Source organism: Leptosomus discolor, chromosome 2, assembly GCF_034619465.1.
Source record: "Leptosomus discolor isolate bLepDis1 chromosome 2, bLepDis1.hap2, whole genome shotgun sequence".
Classification (NCBI taxonomy): domain Eukaryota; kingdom Metazoa; phylum Chordata; class Aves; order Leptosomiformes; family Leptosomidae; genus Leptosomus; species Leptosomus discolor.
The window spans coordinates 100,789,045-100,811,184 of NC_141392.1; the positions used below are offsets into that span (position 1 = coordinate 100,789,045).

The 22,140-nt window shown below is 39.6% G+C and overlaps 1 protein-coding gene across 1 annotated transcript in view; it reads right to left on the reverse strand.

The window, feature by feature from the left end:
* Positions 1-2,217: 2,217 nt before the first annotated feature.
* The window catches only part of MLIP (muscular LMNA interacting protein), a 119,957-nt gene continuing 100,034 nt past the window's right edge, over positions 2,218-22,140 (reverse strand). Inside the window, exons 13-16 of the mRNA XM_086460468.1 lie at positions 19,208-19,252; positions 8,878-9,003; positions 3,662-3,850; positions 2,218-2,346 (exon numbers count right to left, since the gene is read on the reverse strand). Coding sequence (XP_086316594.1) covers positions 2,218-2,346; positions 3,662-3,850; positions 8,878-9,003; positions 19,208-19,252 — 489 coding nt within the window. The remainder of the gene's footprint in view (positions 2,347-3,661; positions 3,851-8,877; positions 9,004-19,207; positions 19,253-22,140) is intronic.

Genomic DNA, 22,140 nt, shown 5'->3' on the forward strand with positions numbered 1-22,140 from the left:
TGTTTGTTCTCATATCCCATTTCCCACTTCTGAGGGAACACTCGTTTAAGGTAATTTTTTAATGAAAGTGCAAGTGAAGAGCAGCAACTCCATTCACTGGCACATCCTGTCCATCTTCAATAGTGTATTTACAGCTTATTCTAAATTATTGCCAGAATTAGAGGGCAGTGTGTTTTGCCCTCTAGCGGCAGATGAAGCAAAGTACAACATATAGTTAGAAAGTAATATGTATATATAGAATGTGGATTGACTATGTGAACACCGACCATATGTTGACTGGGTGACTGGAGCAACAGCAAGTGAGTCACAGTGCATATTATCCTTTATACCCAGGAATGAGAAGTGGAGAGGAGTAACTCCAGGGACTACAGAGACAACAGTCTAGGTTTAGCAGAGAATGGAAAGAAATTCCCGTGATGTCAGGACATTTACAGAATATGTCTAACAGTTCGAAATTTCAGCACCTGATACTATGTCTACTGTATTGTGGTTTCTGCTACTTCGATTATGATGACAATAAATTAAATAATTTCTTTTTAAAAACATGAATAGCTCATACTGTCGTTGGGTGGTGAGGAAGACAGGGTTATTGCAAGAAATAATAGGCAAATATTGTCAGTTTTTTTATCAACATGTATTTACTCAAGTGTTAAATATTGATCATGTGAATAAGAGTTAAATTAGTCTTCCTTTGGTTATCAAAGAATGTTACTATTACAGACCTAAACAGAAACTTTAAAAAAATATATTTTAAGTGGTGAACATTTACGTCTTGTGTAAATAAACCTCTGTTTGTATTAAACTAGCCCAGTATTGACATCTGATTATTCCTTTTACCAGAGTATTGGGCCACACCTACCTAGAAAGCAACATCAGTTCAGAAATACAATACATTTTACTGAAGGTATTTACTAGCCTACAGTAAGGCTTAAAAATCTTACCTACCTCTGACATTTGAGCTGTCTCATTTTATATCAGTTAGCCTTATGTTTGTTGGCTGAGAATTTAAAATTATTGCAAATAATTCAATAAATAAAATTATTTTAAACATTAGGAAACAATCAATGGTAAATTGAGTTATACTGAAAATTCTCCAAAGCAGTCTCAAAAAAGATATTCATCTCAAAAACCTTTGTCATTCTCACCAATCCTGCTTCAGGAGGTCTAATTATTGAATTTTCTTTACTAATCATGGTTAACATCATAGATTCCCATGGATTTTCACTAAATCTTATGGGATGGAAGAAACAATTTGCTACATTAACTAAATTAAGGATGCATTTGGAGAAACACAAGCATTATCATTGCATGTGGTCTTGACCAAAGTTAGGAGCCTATTACTTCATTTACATGATGAGAGGGATGGCAGTGGGAAGTCAACCAGAAGCCCAAAACTTTTTGCTTAAATTATCACAGTAGGTCAGTACTAGCGCCTCATCTAAAACACAGCTCTCCCAATTAGCTCCCTGATGATATAATCATTCAGAATGCTGCTGTAGAAGTATTTTAAGTAAAATTACGTTATCCTCTGAGTTTTTCTTTGATAGAATGCAGCACTCTTCAGTGAATTCTGGGCTATGGATGATGCTGCTCAACCCTGGAAAGTTGCAGACTTAAATAAAGAGTCAGAGCTCAATAACAAAATAAGAATATATAAAATATACATAATATATTAAAAATATATAAACCAAAAAAATATAATAAAAGCTCTTTATAGATGTGTAAAGCTTACAGGAAAACCATGTGAAATACCTTTGCTAACAGTGGACAGTAAAAACTGACTGAAGTAAGAAAGCAAATTTATGTTACACAGGGAAATGGAAGAAATCAAAGAAACGATGTAGCTCTCGTATTTACATTGTACAGGAAGAATCTGATAATATGAGAGAGGTGTGGCTGGATTTATCAGTTTGCAAAGCTCACAAAGGTTGCTTGCAATGACAAAAGTTCCTTGAGATAAAAAAAAATTGTGGATGAAGAGGCCTTGCCATTATCACCATACAAGTCGAATGCAAACACACAGGCTGGGCTGTCCTATGACATCTGCATTCAAGAGAAGGGTTTGGGGCACACAGTACTATGGGAAATCAGAGCAGCAGCAAAATTTCCTTATTTCAGCAATTATTCATCAAGAATATCCCTATTTGAGAAAACAGCTAACATGACATACCAAAAAATTACACTATTTTAATTACCTTCAAACAGCTTTTCCCTACCTTATTCACCTTCCTGTACAAATTTTTGAGTTTGTAGCAGTGTTTTCATTAACAACAGCAAATACTCATTTTCATTATAAAAACTGGCTTCAGTGGTCATACGGACTGTTTGTTTGTTCATGTGACTGCCCTGCAATGAACCAGGAAACTTGTCAAAAAATCCTTGATTATAAAATCATTGCTGCCTAAATAGACATGTCAGCCCAGAACAAAACCCAGTCTAGCAGAAGTGGAAAGGTGCTTTTGTTCAGGATGTCCCAAAGACAGAAGGGAAAATTGGTTTTAGTTTTAGTTTTATTTCATCCTAATAAGTGGGTAAAATGATACATTCTATAAAGCCCACAGGACAAAGAGGCTAACTTCAGACACTGTTGACATTGTGTATTAACCTAAATTATGTTTCTAGTCAAAGGGGAGAGAAACGCATTTCCAGGCATTTCTTCAGGGTCTGACAGCTGACCAACACACATTCCTTGCAGAGGTGATACTTCCCTCCAAAGCAGTCTCGGATCCCAATGTGCCTGAAACTGGTAATGTGTATTTCATCCTGGTGCTTCCCCTCATGAGGAAACCATGATGTAGCCTAAAGAAACAGCACCTAATGCTTGCGTTTTAAGGTCTTACATCCCAAATAAAGCACACTGTATGTCTCGGAGTGGGGTTATCTCTCCTGGCATCGAGGTTTGAGCATTTGCAATCAGATCCTATGTTAGAGAAAGAGGACATGGGAGGGATGCAACTGAGGCGTCCAAATAGCACCTTCTATGGACTTTCATAGCTGATGATTTTCTAACACCAGACAGGGGCTCTCTTGAGGTATTGTAAATACCTCGTGCCAGCTGCTCTTCGAAAAGACTTCAGTCAAGACATAAGACCCAGTTTTCACCTTACAAAGCTTATTAGCCAGCCCTGTCACACACACACATTGGACTACAGAGATTTTGTCTAACTTCTTCACTGCTGTTTCAAAGAAGACACAAATGTCAGCAAGGCTGCGATTCCCTTTGTATTGGCAAGAGACAACTCCTTGTCAGGATGACAGATAAAGCCACTGGAAAAGCTTATATTTCTCTCAGGTTAGCCTCCTTTCCCTCAGTCCCTAAGAAAAAAGAAATAGCCCATTACTTTAGTATGGGTAAACAAAAGTAATCTAAGCATGAGCAATGAAATAGATTATTCCTCCTTTAGAGAACAAATACCTTGAATGAAGAGTGGTAGGAGTCCTTTCCTAGCTGGTCTGGAGGAATCAAGCCCCAACACAAGCTGTGCTGAGGGAAAGAAAAGCAGTAATATGTCCAGGGACACTGGAGACACAGGCTTGCCTGAGATGCATCTCCCAGAGCACCTGCCAGCACTGAATCCTAAAGACTCAGCTGAATTCTGCCTAGAATTAAAAAGATAAAAGCCTGACAAAGCTCTTGAATCACACCACATTTGACGCTCACCTTATTGTACAAAGAGTTGTGACTGTAAGGGCTATAAGGATTCCCATGAATGTCACATGTGATGGAAGACAAGTGGCTGAAAGGTCCAGGGTCTAGACAGTCAGCGAGGGAGACGGACGGAGGACGCAAAGGGGACTTAGTTGGAGGGATCAGTTTAGTTGGATACAAAGGGTGTAGGAGAGCAGTCTCCTATGAAAACAAAAGGAAAAGTAAACAGAAACAGATTAATGGATGCAAAAAAGATGCTTTGGACAGAAAGAAAAGTGCTTGTCTTACACATTTTTTAAATTTCATAGGGCTTGATGATTAACTATGAAAGATAGTTTACCTTCATGCCAATACAATTCTCCACAAAAAGCACTTTCATCAGCTTGAAAGGACACACACAAAAACCTGCTGCAGGTTTAAAACCTGCTTCCATTAAACCAGTTAAGCTTCGACTGGGGTCCAGTGCTTCTCCTTCCTGCAGCTCAACTGATGCTCAAGTGACAGAAAAGGAAAGCCCAGAAGGATCTTGTACTAGGAGAAAACGGCCACCTTTTGGGATATTTTCTGAGAGGCTGGATTGGAAGAAAAAACAATCTGAAAACAGTGTCTGAGAGGTATAAAAGAAAGTCTGCCTTACCTATGTACTAGCAGGAGCACTTCAGGGTTTTTTAAATACACAAGTTTTTTCAGCCATTTAAACCAGTAAGGTGCACTCACAATGTATTTCACTAAGGCAAGTTGTGAGCAGTTAATAGTGTTTCTGGTTAAAAAATACAAATGTGTGTGTGGTTTTTGCACCTAAAGGATAAAATCCTTTAAAAAAATAGATTTTTCAAAGATTTGGGATAGAGTCAAGGAGGCATACCCAGCTTTTGACACAAATCTCTTGCTTAGGTTTTGTCAAGGCCATTGACACAATACATCCTGCATTCTCACCCACCTGGCTGGCTGAATCTAGACCAGAAACTCCCCTGCGTGCTGTGCCTTTGAGCTCAAGCCCCAGAAAATTTGTGACAAGATTAGTTCCAGCAGAAGCTAGTGTACAGCCCGCCGAAAGGGTGAGTATGAGCAAACGAGCGGATCAGAGCCCAGCAGCAGCGAGAGTGACTGGAAGGGGACCAGGCAGCAGCTGCTTCACACTGACCTTGCCTCCTGCTGGTCCTCCTCAGAGGCACCAGCCCTACTTCTGCTAATGATAAACCTTGGCAAACTGGCCTCTCAGCCTCATTAATGTAACTAGTATCTCTTTACTTCATCCTTATCTTCTCTTTCATTGCCCAAAGTGGTTTAATATTTTTAATGACAAAGGAGCCTGTGTACGTTCTTGCTAATAAATATTTGCAAGCACATGAATTCTCTAACTTTCATTATGAGCTGTTTTCATATTACTATGTAAACAAATGCCCTATTTTTTCCCCAAAAAACCTCTGTTTCGCCAGCTTGAAATCAAAATTTTCATGAAGCCGTCACATCAGCACTGCTCAAGAGTTACACATACTTCCATTACATTTTATGGTGATTTTTGGAACAAATTGGACCATACTTGTAAAATTCCTGAAATGTTACTGAAATGTACTAAGCAAGTAGAAAAAAATTCTTTCTTGTGATGGGGAAATTACTATCTCCAGTAAGGGCATCTAAAAATTTGGAGAGCTTAATGCTGTCAAATTGGAACCTCAGAAATACTATGCTCTGTACTAAGTGTCTGGTGGGGGACTAACCACTGAACAGCCAGTGCTACAAGTTGTATATATCCTCAGGAAAAAAAAAAAAAAAAAAAAAAGAAGACAGCATAAGCTCGTGTTAGAAAAAGCCAAAATAAAATGGAATTTTCCCTGATTAATTAATTTTATAATATATATAAATATTACAATACATATACTCAGAACACAGATAAAAAGAGCGATCTTTTTATGAGCCGAGCTATATCCTTTCCAAATGATCTTTACTAATTTAGAAATCACTTTTTGTCTCCATCCATTACTTTCAATTATCTGCATGAGAACAGCTGCCTGTTAAAGCAAAAATTATTTTTTTTTTAAAAAAAGGAAAATGGCCTTTTCCACATGGGGACCTTTCTTAATGAAATTAAAAGCAGACAAGCTACTCTCTGTTGTGCAAAAAAACATGTGTTGAACACAGGGACGTGAAGCTGAAGATCAGCAGTTACGGTTGGCTGCATCATTATGTCTCAAACTGAATGTCACCCACATAGCCACCAGTGCTTGGTGTCACGCTGGGAGATTTAGCAGGGCAGGGAGGGGAGGTACTGCGGAGGTCTAAGAAAAATCAAAAGAGAGAAGTTAATAAAGCTGATGCCACCTGGAACCACATCTAGTCTGTACCACCCCCAAAGATGCAGCCTGAAAAGGGTCTGTCCTTTCAAGATGGGCTGGGTGAAGGAAGGGGAGCAACATCACCTAGGGAGGGTGTTTTTGGCAATGATATTAGAAAGAAAGGAAAAGAAAACACAGAGAGAGGGAGAGAACAGAAATGTAAAAGCTGGACCTCCCAGCAGGACTGGGAAAATCTCAAAGTAAACCAGGGAAAATCAGTAACATAATGCATGAGCAGTTTTGCCCTCAGCCACAGTAGATGCCTGCTAAGTTCTTATTTGAAGGCCAATGGACTAGCACTGTCTCTTCTGCAGAAAGCAGAAAGCCTAGCTGCTAGTTTCCTGGTTTTAATCCACAGCTCTCATACCCCAAGAAAGCAGTCCATTTACTCAAATTTGGGGTAAAATTGGTGGGAACACCTCCCAGCCTTTGGAAGCCAGCCATTGTGCAGGCAAAAATGCTAACTGCTGAGAACAGGTGAAGAGGAACAATGAGTGTCCTTACAGATTAACAACCCTGTGGTTAGAGACAAACACCACCATTTTTAAGCTGTTGTCTGGGCACTGAGCCCAGTTCTGCGGGCAGTGCTGCAGCCCTCTTACAGGCACCAAAAGCCCTCACGAGAGACTCATAGATGCTGTAAGATTGTAAACATCCTCAGGTAGGTCTCTTCCAACCTAATGATTCTATGATTCTGTGTGGGCATCCAAATCTCCACTCACAAGGAATTTATATCAGTACCATAAACCATCTCTGAGAGGCAAGAGCTGAAATCATAAGTATATGTTGTCATGTTCAGAACTTTAGTGTTTTCCTGAGATCTAGCTATTATCATACTATCAGTTGTTGTATTAGATCAGCTCTAGAATCATGTAGCCATTTCTCACACAAGCAAAACCTGTTTCTGTTAAATCAGTGAATACAGTACTTCCTTCTTCAGAACAAAGATGTCTTAATAGAGATCTCCCAGAATGACAAGTATTTTACAGCAAACTGTGGTATTTATTAGGTTAGGGTAAAAATACCAATTTATCAGTACTTTAAAACATACGACATTGTTCTTTCAAATAGAGGAAGCAAAACTGAACATATCCATTCTGAAATTAACTTTTCCATCTATCTAATTCAGTGCACTACATGTTTAGTTCTGTTTACTACATAGCTTTTAAATAAAATAATTTTGGCTTTCATTATATCAACCACATTTATTAATGGACTTATTACATCCTTGGTACTTCAGTAATAGGTACCATAAGTAATTTATAAGGTGTAAGTTTATTGTTTTCCTCAATTAACTTCAAATGTCAGAAAGTTTCAAACTATGGCAATAATCTCAAGTTTGTATTTGCCTGAAAATAAAGTTTGGTGTTTCATCATTCCTTCATCAGCAAAACTATAGCCAGCAGAATCGGTGCCCGGCCTTGGTGAAAGGGAAGTATGAGCTGTCCCTGACTTTGCAGAGAGGCCCCACTGAGATGGCCTAGACCAGAACTTCTCTGGCAACAGCTTCAGGTCAACTCTCCTCCTCTTTCATCCCAGGCAAATGGCAGCACAGTGCCTAGGCATCAGAAGTTTTTTAGTGAAGTAAAGTATGAAAAACTCACTATGAACTCACCTGTAGTCTCTTAAGTCAAATAGGCACTATCAACCTCAAAAGTCCAGAGACAAATTGTAAATCATCATTTTTATTCATTTTTATTGTATTTTACAGAAGCTTTACATTCTATATAAATCTACAGAATGAGAAACCCTCTGATGCCACCCATACATGTCGCTGGAACCTACTAATACTACAAATAAGTCTTTCTCTGTTTGTAGTATTGAAGTACTCTTGAGAAATGCCAGGATTTTCCTACAGCAAGTCAGAGTTACGGGGAAGAATGGAAAGAACTAAAATGAAAATCTCAAAAAAAAAAAGTTATAAAAGGAAGAAGAGAGGGCTGCCATTGCTAAAGTCTCTCTCTAATGCAACTAGAGAGGCATAGAAGTATGAGAAATTCAATTAATACTGTGTTTTATTCACATCATGTCTAACAAGAGGACTATTGGCTTCATTTTACTACTCTCTAGATGGAAGATTCCAAACATACTGGATAGGTTAACAATAAGCTTCTATGGGGACATTCAGATTATGTATCATAGTTAAGGTTTAATTCACAATAATGCACACAAACACAAATGCACTAGAAGAGGCTGACAGAATCATTTATCTGGGTTTTCTCTGAAACAATGCCTCATGCAGGTCAGCAAAGTTCATGATGTGTTTTTGCAAAGTGATCCTATGGCTTTATGCAGAGGTCCATGGAAGACAGCACTTTTGCTACCCCATGGGCCGACCATTAATGTCCCTCGTGTGCGGTAGAAGAGTTGTCCCCTCAAGCTGTGGAGGGACATCAATGTGGACCTTGGGGAGCTACGCACCAGGGATTGACATGGAAACTCACTCGGGCTCCTCTGCAGTCTCCCTTGGAAAGGGAAGAGTGAACCTTGCCCAGTCCTTCCTGTCCTCATTTCTCCTTAGAGAGGATTCAGGTCTGGACCCCAAATGGAGGAAGAGCTTTCTAGTAGATCTGATCCAGACACCTGCTTGACAGCAGAGCACAGGATTTCCACTGTCTTTTGTACCATGTTTCCTACAGACATCATAAAAAGGTCCTCTCCTCAACACAAAAATCCTTAGATCACACACACAAAAAAAAAATCACTGTAGAAAGCCCAGTTGCCCATCTCCAGGCTGGAGATTGTCCTCCAGGAGCCAGGTGCCCCTCAGGAAATCATCTAACTTTGCAAAAAAAGAAGACCACCAGGACAAAATAAGGATCTAAGATTATTCCATCATCTTTAAGGAAACTAGCCAAGGCTACAAAATCCTTCAGAGTGAGAGTTTCTCACCTGCTCAATATCTTGATCACTGATTTCTTCAAGGTACTTTTTAAATGGATTGGGTTGATAGGACTCCTCCTTTTGCTGTGCACTCTTTCCTTTCACCAGCACAGGACGAATAACACCTGGTTTTGTCTTGACCCATAGTGCACCCGGGAGAAAAGAGACAGAAGAAAAATAAAATAAAATATTTCACAATTTACAGAATATTTGTTAGACAAGTCAATTCCAGTGGGGCTGCACTGAAGAGATTTTTTAAAATTTTATTCATACCATATTTCAGCAGCAAAATTATTCAGGTATCATGCTGCCAGGCCTACTTTTAATATGATTGTGGACAGATATGGCAAGAGCTGTTTTTATGCACAGAACCTCATCACTGACATCTGTTTATTACCAATACAAAAATAGATGCTGGGCTGTCAGACTATGGTTTATGGGCTTTCCTGAATGTTTTTGCTAGCTGTTCAGCTGCATCTTGGTAAGTTCATCAAGTCACACTTTATGCACAACCACACATCTGCTTTCACACTGAAAATTCCTTTCTGGGCTCCTCAAAACAGAAACTGTGAAATAAGGAAGGGCAACACATGATGCTGTTAACTCACATCCAGGCAGCAACATATTAAGGGAAAATCTTTTGGAGAATAATAGCAGTGATTGCATGCTGAATTTTGACAGTATCTTCAAGAATTCACTTGGAAAAGTACAATTTTAGACTATTTAATCAGCATGGATGTGTGATACCCATTGTTTCAGACGAATTGGATTATTTAACAAAGAAAAAATTTATTGATTAACTGCCAGCCAACCAAAGAATTTACTATTAACTTGTCAATTTAGTACATCTGTGATTTTCAGGATTCTTACCATAAAGTCTGATATCATAAATTGTGGCATAAATTCTAAATGGAGGCTAGGGGATAATTTTAATTGTCCAGTAAACAAAGAAAAGGAAGAAAAAAGTGTACATTCTTACTGGAATTTGGTAAGTACTTGTGTCCTGAAGGGGTCTGTGGTTGAATTTAAACTGTTGAATAAGTCAGTTATATTCTTCTCTCGTCCAGCTACCTCATAGAAAATGGGCGGTCTTTGTCACAGCTGGTACAGATAACAACAGGACTGCTGCTGAGCTCCTTCTGTGGTTTCAGTCCAGAGGCACAGCTTGCCCAGCTGGGGCTGAGAAATAAGTGCTGCCACATCTCCCTATCCTCAGTACCCAGCAGGGTATAAAAATGCAGAGAAGAAACTTGATTCACTATTAGATTTATTTATAAGATTTAGACTATGTACATTTAATAACTCCATGCTGCCTATTTGCAAGAGCAATACACTTAAGCAGTCTGTCTGGAAAAAAGAAAAGCTTACTGTGAAAGTACGCTTAAAATGATGCAGTCGAGATTGCTGGATGTATCAAGTAAACTGTGTTATGGGTCGCCTTAAAATAAGATCTGCAGGCACCCAGCAAGGACAGGGCAAGAGGGGTGCCCATTGGAGGGGAGGGTGCAAGAGGCAGGAGATGTCCCCATGTCTTGTGCTTCTGCCTCAGCCCTTGGAAAGGACAGAGCAGTAGCCAGGGGCTGAGTGGAAGGCAGCAGCGGTGGGAGAAGCACAACACACCTGGGAGAAGCAAGGCCCAGGCAGCAAAATATCTTCCCTTAGATTTGTGCTTTATCCCCTCCCTCCTTTCCACATATAGGGGCCTTTTCAACTGCCTCATCAAACAAGATAAAACATATTCAACCCTAAGCAAAAAGTCAGCCATGAAGTGATACTAATTTTTTTAAAAGAGTAATAACTGCAAAGTTGCATTAAAAACTTTTTCATTAAAAAGGTCAATTTAGTGAAAGATATGGTGCTCATTTCATGAATTTATAGTCCATAGTTCATGACTATTTCTTTGTAGGATTCACCATAAAATACTTGTTTTCCTCTCTAAGAGTTCTGAGAAGAGTTTGTAAAAGTGAAAGAGTCCTGGCTCTCATCAGAAAGGTAAATATAAAAATAAAAAGAAAGCTACAGTTGTTATCAAGTCATCATTACACAGACAAAGGACTTGTGGCCTTCTAGCACTCCTCCACACCATGTAACCATGCAATTAAAAGCCCAGTGAGGTACCTGAAATCATCAAGGATAAGCTACTTTCCTTATATAGGAAAACTCTTCCAAAAGCACGCTGTAGAAACACTTTTAAGGAAGCATTTTCTAAAAAACATTGCACACCAAGCGCTGAGTCATATGTTTATGTCTGATTCTGCTTACAGAGTGGCAGATATCAGCCAGAAACCAGAATTTGAAATGCTTTATTAGCTCCCTGCCAAGATATATCAAATCTTTGATCCAAAACTAAGAACTTGAACTCTTTCTTAGATAGCGGGCGGCACAACTGACACTGCTGAGAAATAAGCTAAGACTTAGTTTTGCCAAGGAAAGTGTTGGTCTTCCTACAACAGTACTGAAAAATGGAAAAGGCTGTTACGGTAGCAATGGGATGCTTTCATATGTCTACAGCCCTACTAGCAAAATAGAGGGCCAAGACACAAGCTCTAGAGCTGACCCATAATTGGTTGTACTGATTCGGTGCCAGGGTGCTCCCTGGCATGGTTTTGGCCCAATTCAGCAAGTGTACAGTCAGAAATAGGAGGATAGGTTGGGCCAAGGTGCCTCTCGATAGGCAGTGTGGACATGGCCACCCTTTGTCAGAGATAGAAGTTATTTTGGCCGTGTGAAAATGAGCCTTGCATGATATTTGCCTCAAAAGTCAGAAGACTGAACTCATCAGCAGGTGTATGGGCATGTTCACCTCTGATTGTTTCCTTTGTTATGATGACACTGGTTGTCCCTAAGATCTTGCTGAAACTGGTGAATAAGGTCCCAGCTGCAACCCCATTCCTTTCAGCAGAGGCCTACAATCCTTTGAGTCCCGTGTTTCTCCTGTCTGGGTCACTGTCACTTCCCCTTATCCAGACTACTCAGAGATCCCCATAGATATCAATGACTGCAGTCACTCTTTGCAGTGCTCTGTGTCACTACAGGGACATTAAACCATTCTGGATACCTGAACAGCTTTCCTGTAAACAAGAAAGTTGCCTCTTAATGTTTAACAAGGAATGGGTTTTTAATACATTTTTTGATGCAGTGCCGTTTTGAAGCAGCCTGCCTCTGAAAAAAACAGACAAATGATTAATAAAAATATGATATGATCAGGTTAAAATATGTGACAAAACAGGAGAGCTAGCCTTGGGATAAGAGAGTTAGCTGCCCTCTTTCTTTTCTTTCAGCTCTGAGTCCGTCAGACCTCACTTGACAAATAGCAAGCACCAAGTCTACTTGTTTGTCTGCACAGCCTTTATAACCAACTTTCTGTACAAAGAGTCTCTTGCAGTCTTTGAAGCCTTCTGCTTCAAATGGGATAACCAAAGAGTTTCCTCATGGAGAGAAACCGTTCCCAGTCCTTTCCAACAAACTCATTAGTTTTGGGGAAAGGAACACTGAGGCAGATGGGGTAAGTAAGCAATGTAGCATGCCTCAGCCAATGCAGTCATCTGTCAGCACTGAGAAGTCAGAGTCACCTGGGAAGCCTCTGAACTGTTGAGAGCACCTGCTTTCAGATAGTGAGGAATTAGCTTCCTTGTGATGAAGGAGCATTGCAGTTTCCACTGTCAGCAAAAAGATGCTTTTTGCCCTAACAATATAAACATAGTTGCTTCATCTAGTTGAAGCGTGAAATACCTTAAAATACTCCCCTTGTATGTCTTTTCTGCCACAAATTAGCCTTCACAATGGGAAATATGTTATTGAACGTATTAGTTTATTTTTATTTTCCCTTGTAGACACCTTACTCTTGCAAAAATGCAATAAAACATTCCAGGCAGTGTATCAGTGTACAATGAAGTTCTCCTTTAGTACATTTGAAGGTGTGAAGGCATGTAACTCTGGTTAAAAGGATTTTCTCTTCCTCCAGCTAAATAGTTTACTATTTATCATTCACATCACTGAACAGCCTAGGAAGGAAGGACAATTATTTTCTCCACCTCCATGCTGAAAAAGTAGCAGATCTTGCACCAGAGCACAGAGAACAAGGACAGTCACCTGTTTGAAATTCAAGCTGTCTTTATTTTTATTCATACTGAAATATTTGCATTTCAAGAAACAGCTGTTTTTTCAACAAGATGTCTGATACTATACTATATTATGATTTCCACTGTCTCTGTGCTAAACTAAGCCAAAACTAAAATCAATGGGTTTAATCCTTTTCCATTCTACTCACAGTACAGGGATAAGTCTTTTGCTTAACAGATGGTGAAAAGGGACAGGCCCACAGTAAGAGTAGTGTGAAGGGGGCACTCACCTCTGCTGCTGTTGTGGGACAAGCAGAGGAACAAGTTTGCAAGTTCAGGACCAGAAAAGGGAGCAGGTTTGGCCAGACGCTGCTCACTCCCAGCCTGGTGGCAGAGAGGGGGCTAAGGGCAGCCCTTAGCACTGACATTGCTCTCTGCTTCCCTCTCTACTTCCTTCCCTTTCTCTAGGAAACTCTTCTAGCACATTTAAGTTCCCTTCATTCGTATTTTCCTTTGGTATACCATGAATCTCTTTCATTTAATACTTTGTTTTGTGATCACAGAATCACAGAATTGTAGGGGTCAGAAGAGACCTCTGGAGATCATCTAGTCCAACCCCTCTGCCAAAGCAGTTCACCTACAGCAGGTTGCACAGGATTGCATCCAGGCGGGTTTTGAATATCTCCAGGGAAGGAGACTCCACAACCTCCCTGGGCAGCCTGTTCCAGGGCTCTGTCACCCTTAATGTAAAGAAGTTTTTCCTCATGTTGAGGCAGAACTTCCTGTGCTCCAGTTTGTGCCCGTTGACCCTTGTCCTGTCACTGGGCACCACTGAAAAGAGTCTGGCCCCATCCTCTTGACACCTGCCCTTTAGATATTTGTAAGTGTTGATGAAGTCCCCTCTCAGTCTTCTCTTCTCCAGGCGAAACAGACCCAGGTCTCTCAGCCTTTCCTCATAAAAGACATGCTGCAGTCCCCTCATCATCTTCGTAGCTCTCCGCTGGACTCGCTCCAGTAGTTCCTTGTCCCTCTTGAACTGAGGGGCCCAGAACTGGACACGGCACTCCAGATGTGGCCTCACCAGGGCAGAGTAGAGGGGGAAGAGAACCTCCCTAGACCTGCTGGCCACACTCTTCTTAATGCACCCCAGGGTACCATCAGCCTTCTTGGCCACAAGGGCACATTGCTAGATCATAGTCAACTTGTTGTCAACTCCCAGATCCTTCTCCACAGAGCTGCTCTCCAGCAGGTCAACCCCCCCCCTGGTGCATGGGGTTATTCATCCCCAGGTTCAGGATCCTACACTTGCCCTTATTGAACCTCATTAGATTCCTCTCTGGCCAGCTCCCAGACCTGTCCAGGTCTCACTGAATGGCAGCACAGCCTTCTGGTGTGTCAGCCACACCTCCCAGTTTAGTATCATCAGCAAACTTGCTGAGGGTGCATTCTGTCCCTTCATCCAGGTCTTTGATGAATATACTGAGTAAGACTGGACCCAATACTAGTCACAGGCCTCCAGCTAGACACAGCACCACTGATCACAACTCTCCCAGCTCTGTCCTTCAGCCAGTTCTCAACCCACCTCACCGGCCAGTCATCTATCCCACACTTCCTAAGCTTATCTATGAGGATGTGGTGAGAGATAGCATCAAAAGCTTTGCTAAAGCCAAGGTAGACCACATCCATTGCCTTCCCCTCATCCACCCAGCCAGTCATGCCATCATAGAAGGCCATTAGGTTGGTCAGGCATGATTTCCCCTTAGTGAATCCGTGCTGACTACTGCTTATAATCCTCTTTTCCTCCACCTGTTTAGAGATAACAGCCAGAATGAGCTGTTCCACCACCTTTCCAGGGATGGAGGTGAGGCTGACTGGTCTGTAGTTACCTGGATCCTCCTTTTTGCTCTTTTTGAAGGCTGGAGGGACATTGGCTTTCCTCTAGTCCTCAGGCACCTCTCCTGTCCTCCATGGCTTGTCAAAGATGATGGAGAGTGGCTTAGCAATAACATCTGCCAGCTCCCTCAGCACTTGTGGGTGCATCCCATTGGGGCCCATGGATTTATGAGTGTCCAGTCTGGCTAAAAGATCCCTAACCCCATCCTCCTTGATCAAGGGGCAGTCTTCCTTGCTCCAGACTTCCTCTCCTACTGCCAAGGTCTGGGATTCCTGAGGACCAGCCTTAGCAGTAAGGGTCTATATGGACCAGTCCTCAGTCTAACCGACACACTTCACTTCAACAGAGTCTGCATTTTGGTGCTTGATAAAATATAGCTATAGACCTCTGGCAAGGACTGCCTTCCAGAAGTCATTCATCAGTGCTCAAAGGCCATGAAATTTCGGGTGGACAGATACACCTATGACCTCTGATTTTATGTGGGACCTGATGACTATACTATATTTAATGTCATTCTGACCTGAAATGGGTCTTAAAAAATGCTGAATTTAGTACTATTTTACTTTAAAACAATCCACCATAATTCTTCAGGTGTCATATTCTCAACCATGGTTTTATTCATATCATGGAGCCCTGGACTCAACAGCTTTAAATGCAGGAAATAAGGAACCTCAGTAACACATATGCTTCAAAATTAATTAATCAGAGAAAAAATACTTCAAGCTGCCAAGTCACATCTAAAATACCTCAGAACAAAATAAGCCATAGAAATATGTCTAGATATTAACTGAAACACTCCAGCCCTAAGTCCTGGACCAAACATGAGGATTATCTGTTTTTCTGTAATGCTTTTCTTTTAAATGCTTGAACTCATCTTCTGTCCAGCCTCAAGTCCTTACAACTCCTATCCACAATCCTTTTCATGCAAGAAACTGCATGGTGTTCTTTCTGTTACTATAATTTAAACCTGCTCACAAAATCCAGAAATACCATTCTGTATTTTCTCTAAATATATACGACTCCACTCCTACTATTATTGTATATAAACACATTTTGATAGAACCTTCCATTGCACACTCAAAAACTGAATGACTGTTGCAGTATTAAAATGTCTGAACGAAAAAAATCCCTAGGAAAATTGTACCAAGGTATGCAAGACTGCTCCCACGTGAATTTTGTCTGATTTGCTTAAAATACAAAGAAAAAAAAAAAGCAATAGTCAATGATAATGTCAATATTGTGTATAGTGTTGGTGTGCTGGGTATGGCTTTGCACTTTGTTATCCTGAGTAATTCATAGTCATTTTTTAAAAGAGTAGAAAATCTGTTGATGAGAGTCACAGTGGCATGCCCAGTGCTTCACCTGTCCATTGGATAAAAGTCACATAGATGAGAGGTAGAGACAGAATATTTGTGGTCACCACAAATATTTGGTCCCTGGTATGACTAGTCCTCCACAAGAGGAGAAGTAAGTAGCTGAATCATAAATCCTGAAAAATTTCTAAGTCAAAATTTTACTACTGAAGGATCATTCACGAATAGAGATCACAATGTACTCAGAGGCAGCATTGCTGTCTGAACAAAAAACGTGTACAAGAATTCCACTGTAGCGATCATAATTTAAAAGTCAAATAAAATATGTAGGTATGATATTAAAATAGTTATTAAAAAAGATTTAAAAATCAAAGCAGCTACCAAAAGGATAAAACAGTTGTGACTGCTTAAGAGAGTAATGTTTCAGAGAGGCTGCGCACCACCTTATAAAAAGACTGAAAGAGATCAATAAATACTGGGATGTTCAAAGAGCAGTGCAAAGCACTGAAAAAAGAAATAAGGAGGGAAAAATCTTCAAAGACAGAAAGTTGCATTCAAACACAGTCTAGAGGAAAAAAGAAAGAAAAAAAATCTAGCCCATAATATGAAAATGTCATATATTAGGCCAAGAAAGACTTTCAGAAAAAACCTTGCTAAAATTTCTTACAACTAGAAGCCTATGGGGACATAAAAAAGATACATGAAGAGGAGGAGACTGAAAATTAATTCCTCACTTCAAGAGGTTCTCACACTGGCAAAGAAAAAATTTGGAGGAACTGTCTTGAGTACAGTGTCAATAAGACAGATTTGAGAACAAATGGGCAAATAAAGTGCAAGGAATAAATAAAGTTGTAAAGCAATTCCAGTGTGAAAGCGCCATACTATGAATTGTGGTATGTAACTTACTCCATCAGACACGACCAGCACCGGCAGAACAAGAAGTGGAAACTGTAGGGTAGGTTTTACTGCAGGATCCTGAAGGGGACCAGGAATCACAAATTACTACATCTGACCTTTCAAGCTGTGCAAAGTAGTAGGATCAAATTATACTAAAGAACAGAATTAGTAAACGTTGGGACAAATAGGGAACGGCTTTTGAAAGGGCACTCATGCCTGACAAATCTTTCACAGTTATTTTAAAGAGTCAGTGATGCAAGAAAGCTGGCTGATACAGCAGATGTAGGTTATGTTTAAACTAGCAATATTCAGATTTTTTGGCATCTAGGAACACACATTAGATGAAATCAAGTGAGAATCAACAGACCATCTTATGTGAGGCTCAGTGTTGTTTTTTCTCCCACCAAGTCCCTAAATGCACGACCAGGGATAACAAAATGAGGCTGCATCACACACTGTAAAGTTCAGTGGATGTGCAGCCATGCTTCACGTGGATTTCCAAAAGCTTTGGTGAAGGTCTTTCAGCAGGATATGCTAAGTAAAGTAACTGTTATGGAGTAAAAGAGAGTCCTATGGACCAGTTAAAAGATAGGAAGGAAAAGATTGGAATGAATGTTCAAATTTCGCAAGTCACAAATAGAGTACCTCAGAGACATGCTCTGGAATCTGGGCTTTGAATTGTGGATGTAGATCAGCTAGAAAAGAGTGACTAGTAAGGTGACAAAGTTCACTGGTAATACTGGATCATTCAAGGGAGTAAAACCAAAATATCAGTTGTTTTGCAAAGAGTTGCAGAGATATGATACTGACTGACTGAATTCTAAAAAGACAGGTGAAAACTCAATTCAACATTGATACATTTCACAGGGAAAAACTAAACTAAATCTTAAATTTACACATTCAGTGGTGAACTAGGTAGCTCAGAAACTAGCTCTCACTCACTACTCAGGAAATATATCTTGGATTTATCGTACATAGTTCCATGCAAACATTTGCTTACTGCTCAATATAAGTAAGAAGAACTAAACAGATTACTAGGAATTGTTAAGAAAGGAACAGAAATAACAACAAAGAACCTTATCACATCACCATGTAAACAGGAAGTGCTGTGTTCAGAGCTAGAAAAGAGCACTTTATTGTTTTATTTTCTCAATCTCAAAACCAAAAACTTGAAAAAGATATAGAAAAGGGCAACAAAGATCATCAAAGATATGGGACAGTATCCACACTTCTCAAAGAGTGACTAAGCAATTTTCACTTTTTTGTATGAAAAAGAGGTGACTGATTGGATATTACGGTTAATGTCTAGAAAATCACTTAGAAAATGAAGAAAGAACAATTATTTGCTGTTTCAGTACAAGAACTGAGGTCAAGTAGTAGGCTTAAAACAAAGAAATAAATTACTATTTCACACAATGCATAGTAAAAAGTAAACCCTATTGCCGCAGAATGTTGTAGAAACCAAAATATATCAAGATTCAAATTGTAACTGGAAAAAATCATGAAAGAAGTGGTCAAAGATTACTAAAGAGAAGAAATTGATTCAGAAAGTCCCTAAAATTCCATTAGCTGAAATGCAATGGAGAAAATTTCTCATCTACATCTCCTTTTTTCCCTAAGCATCCATTAGTAGTCACTGTCACTTGGACAGGCTCCATGGCCTCTCTTCTGACTCCTTCAGAATGTTTGGCTCCAACAGGACTAAATTGTGACCAGAGCTAAAATGAACATCTGATGCATAATCTCTATTTCTTTGTTTGATTTTACCCTTGCTTTTCACTCGTTAAGCCAGCTTTGATTTGAAACAGCATGTAAGAAGAAAATAGATGCCAGAACGTTGTTGCATATAAATAAAATTTTAGAATTGGAATATTAAAAGAGTCCAAGAACAAGCAGTAGATTCTAGAGTTGTCATACACCTCAAGATTCAGCAAGACTCTCTAGTTCGTCACTTGGTTCATGGGTTTACAGGTAGTGTCAGAATTTACAGTTACTTAAAACAGGTGTGTATTCAGTACAGATGAAAGCAATGCAGCTCTGTAGAAGCAACGAAGTTTTGTAGGAGGATATTGGCTGCACGTTCTTTCAAAGGACTAAGAAAGTAGTAACTACTTTAGATTTTGTGCTTGTGCAAATTTTGAAAAACAGCATTATTACAGCTGTGCCATACCTACCAGCTGACTGTCTGTTACCATAGGTGTCGATTTGTAAAGGCTGGCCTGCAAAAAAGGAAAATACATACCGCATTACATACAATATCATAGAATCATAGAAAGGTTTGGGTTGGAAGGGACCTTAAAGATCATCTAGTTCCAACCCCCCTGCCATGGACAGGGACACCTCCCAGCAGACCAGGTTGCTCAAAGCCCCACCCAACCTGGCCTTGAACACTTCCAGGGAGCGGGCAGCCACAGCTTCTCTGGGCAACCTGTTCCAGTGCCTTGCCACCTTCACAGTAGAAAATTTCTTCCTTATATCTAATCTAAATCTACCTTCTTTCAGTTTGAAACTGTTACCCCTTGTCCTATCACTACACTCCCTCGTAAATTGTCCCTCCCCATCTTCTGAGTAGTCTCCTTTAAATACTGGAAGGCCACTAGAAGGTCTCCCCAGAGTCTTCTGCTCTCCAGGCTGAACAACCCCGACTCTTCCAGCCTATCCTCATGGTGATTGTAGTGATGACAGAAGAAAAATCCATGGACAGCAGTATGCTTAGGTACAGAAGCTTTCACAGCCAATGCAGTGACATGCAGTTGGTAAGAGAACATAAAATAGTGTCATTTCAATTTTATTTCTAGGTATAATCGAATATAAATGCCTGTTGTTAAAATTTTAGGGGTACTTTTTTCCAAGTGGAACAAAATTTCAATTTTTCATCTCGTTTTAATCTCAAAATGTAAATCCTGACATTAAATCCTGACATTTCTGAGCCTGCCATTATCTGTTAATTTGCAGCATCAATGTTATTAGCACTTCCAGTTGTATTGGGAGCTCAGTCCAACTTTCTTATCCCTCTGACTTTACATTACAAAAACCAGTACAGTCTTATTCGAGCATTATTTTGGGGTTTTTTTTGGAGTATACATTGAACAGCACAAGCCCTATTTTCCAGATCTACGGTAAATGCGGTAAATGCGATAAATGCAAAGTATCTGTCTGTGTATGTGGAATAGCCATGTGCCACATGCTATTTTGCCAACACAATGGTGAGATTCAGAATTTCTGGTGCATTGATCCCTCCAATCAAGTCCTTCAATCTCAGTAGGAGTTCCAATGGGTAACAATGTTTCTGTACAGATAACATGCCCTTCCTTGATGTAGGTGTGTTCTGGGGGCCTTGAGATTCAGTATGGTGGTAGAAAAAGTACTATGTACAATGATTAGGTGTTACAGCTGTAGTAGAAGACAAGACAGTTGCAGTACAGCCTGCACCCTCTGCAGAAGGACTACTACACTTGAATTTTTATCCACTCAACTATACGTTCTTCTCACAGTTTCAAGCAGAAAAGCAATTCCAGCACAGGTAAGAACGTGCTCTTCATTTATTCCCCTGTGACAAAGACCTTCCAGAGATTTGGCCACAGAACTCTGGATCTTTAGAACTTGATCTCCCAAGTGCTAAATAGAGATGTTTAATCACTGCCTGGACTTGTGGGCTCCACTCCTGCACTGGTGGTGAGAACAGCATCACTGTGAGTTCTGGTGGAGGACTGTGCTCCTCACACTGACATCTCTAAACACAGCCACTGGTGGAGGAAACCTTCCCACCCAGACAGAGACAGCTGTGATTTAGCACTAAATCTAAAAGAAGTACACCTTCTGCCCTTGGCAGAGTATTACTTACATACTAAGGACTCTCTTTGATACCATTAACCAAGTGTGACAACCAATCTCATTGTGAGCTAAAGACATCAAAGCACTTCAGAATGATCTCCAGATACAAGCTGGCCGGAATTAAATTCTCTCACTTCAGTGGTGCAAATTAAGAATAAATCTCATTTCAAAAGGGTTACCTGGAATGTATATGAGTGTAAAGAAAAAAGAAAAGCGCTACTTATTTCTGCATGTCTGTGTGCTGCTTCATATTCTTTCATTTTTTCACTTGTGTGTCATGTCTATAACATTTTAAAAAGATTTTTTTTTAGAGTAAAGCTGTCAAGAAGACCAAAGTGTCAATAATATGCAAAGTAATTATTCCAATTAATCATGAGAAATTATTTTTAAAATAGTTGTGTGTGGGCTAAATGACAAAACTATAAATTTACTAGAACTTGAAATTAAAGCTAAGAAATTTTTCATTGGTGATAGTAATTATATCGGAACACAACAACTAAGTATATATAGTGGGACACTCAATAGCCATAAAATTTATTTAGAGAATTGTTATATTATTATTACAAATCGGCAATATCATCCCTAAAGCCAACAGAGATGCACTATTATAAACAGGATCATATAAAAAACAATACAGTTCAAAAAGTTCTTAAATGACAACTGTAGTACTTAGTTGTCAGCGGGTACAAACCGCTGTGATTTCACTGAATTCTGGTATTTTTCCATACTTTTTTTATGCTATTTGTACCATCATTTACAACCTTAAAAGGTTCTGAAGCGCATAAGAAGAAAAAGAATAATTGAGGCCAAGGCAAATCTATGCCATTTCAATTGTTAAATGGCAGGCTATTTCAAAATATTTGTATAGTCTACTACTCCATGTAACCTACTGAAGTAATTAGTAATATTATCATGTGTGCATACATACACATTTACATGTGTGTTTGTGTTTATAAATAACACTTCAGCATGATGACAGGTTTTCCTGTCTCTGACTCATAAACAAATTAAAGATTTTCGTTTAAGAAAAACACCCTCAAAGCAACATTTTAACATGCATCTCAGTATCAGACATCATGAATACAAAAAGATTAAGAACATTATTTTGCTAAGTTACAATTATAATTCTTTCTAATAAAATTAATTCAGTTGCATAAACTAAAAGCTTACTTCTAAAAGAAAAATATTTGCAAAAAAGAATGGCTGAAAATCACTACTCCAAGACAGCTCACAGGAGACACCACAGATCTCCTGGGGAAGCTTACAATTTGAT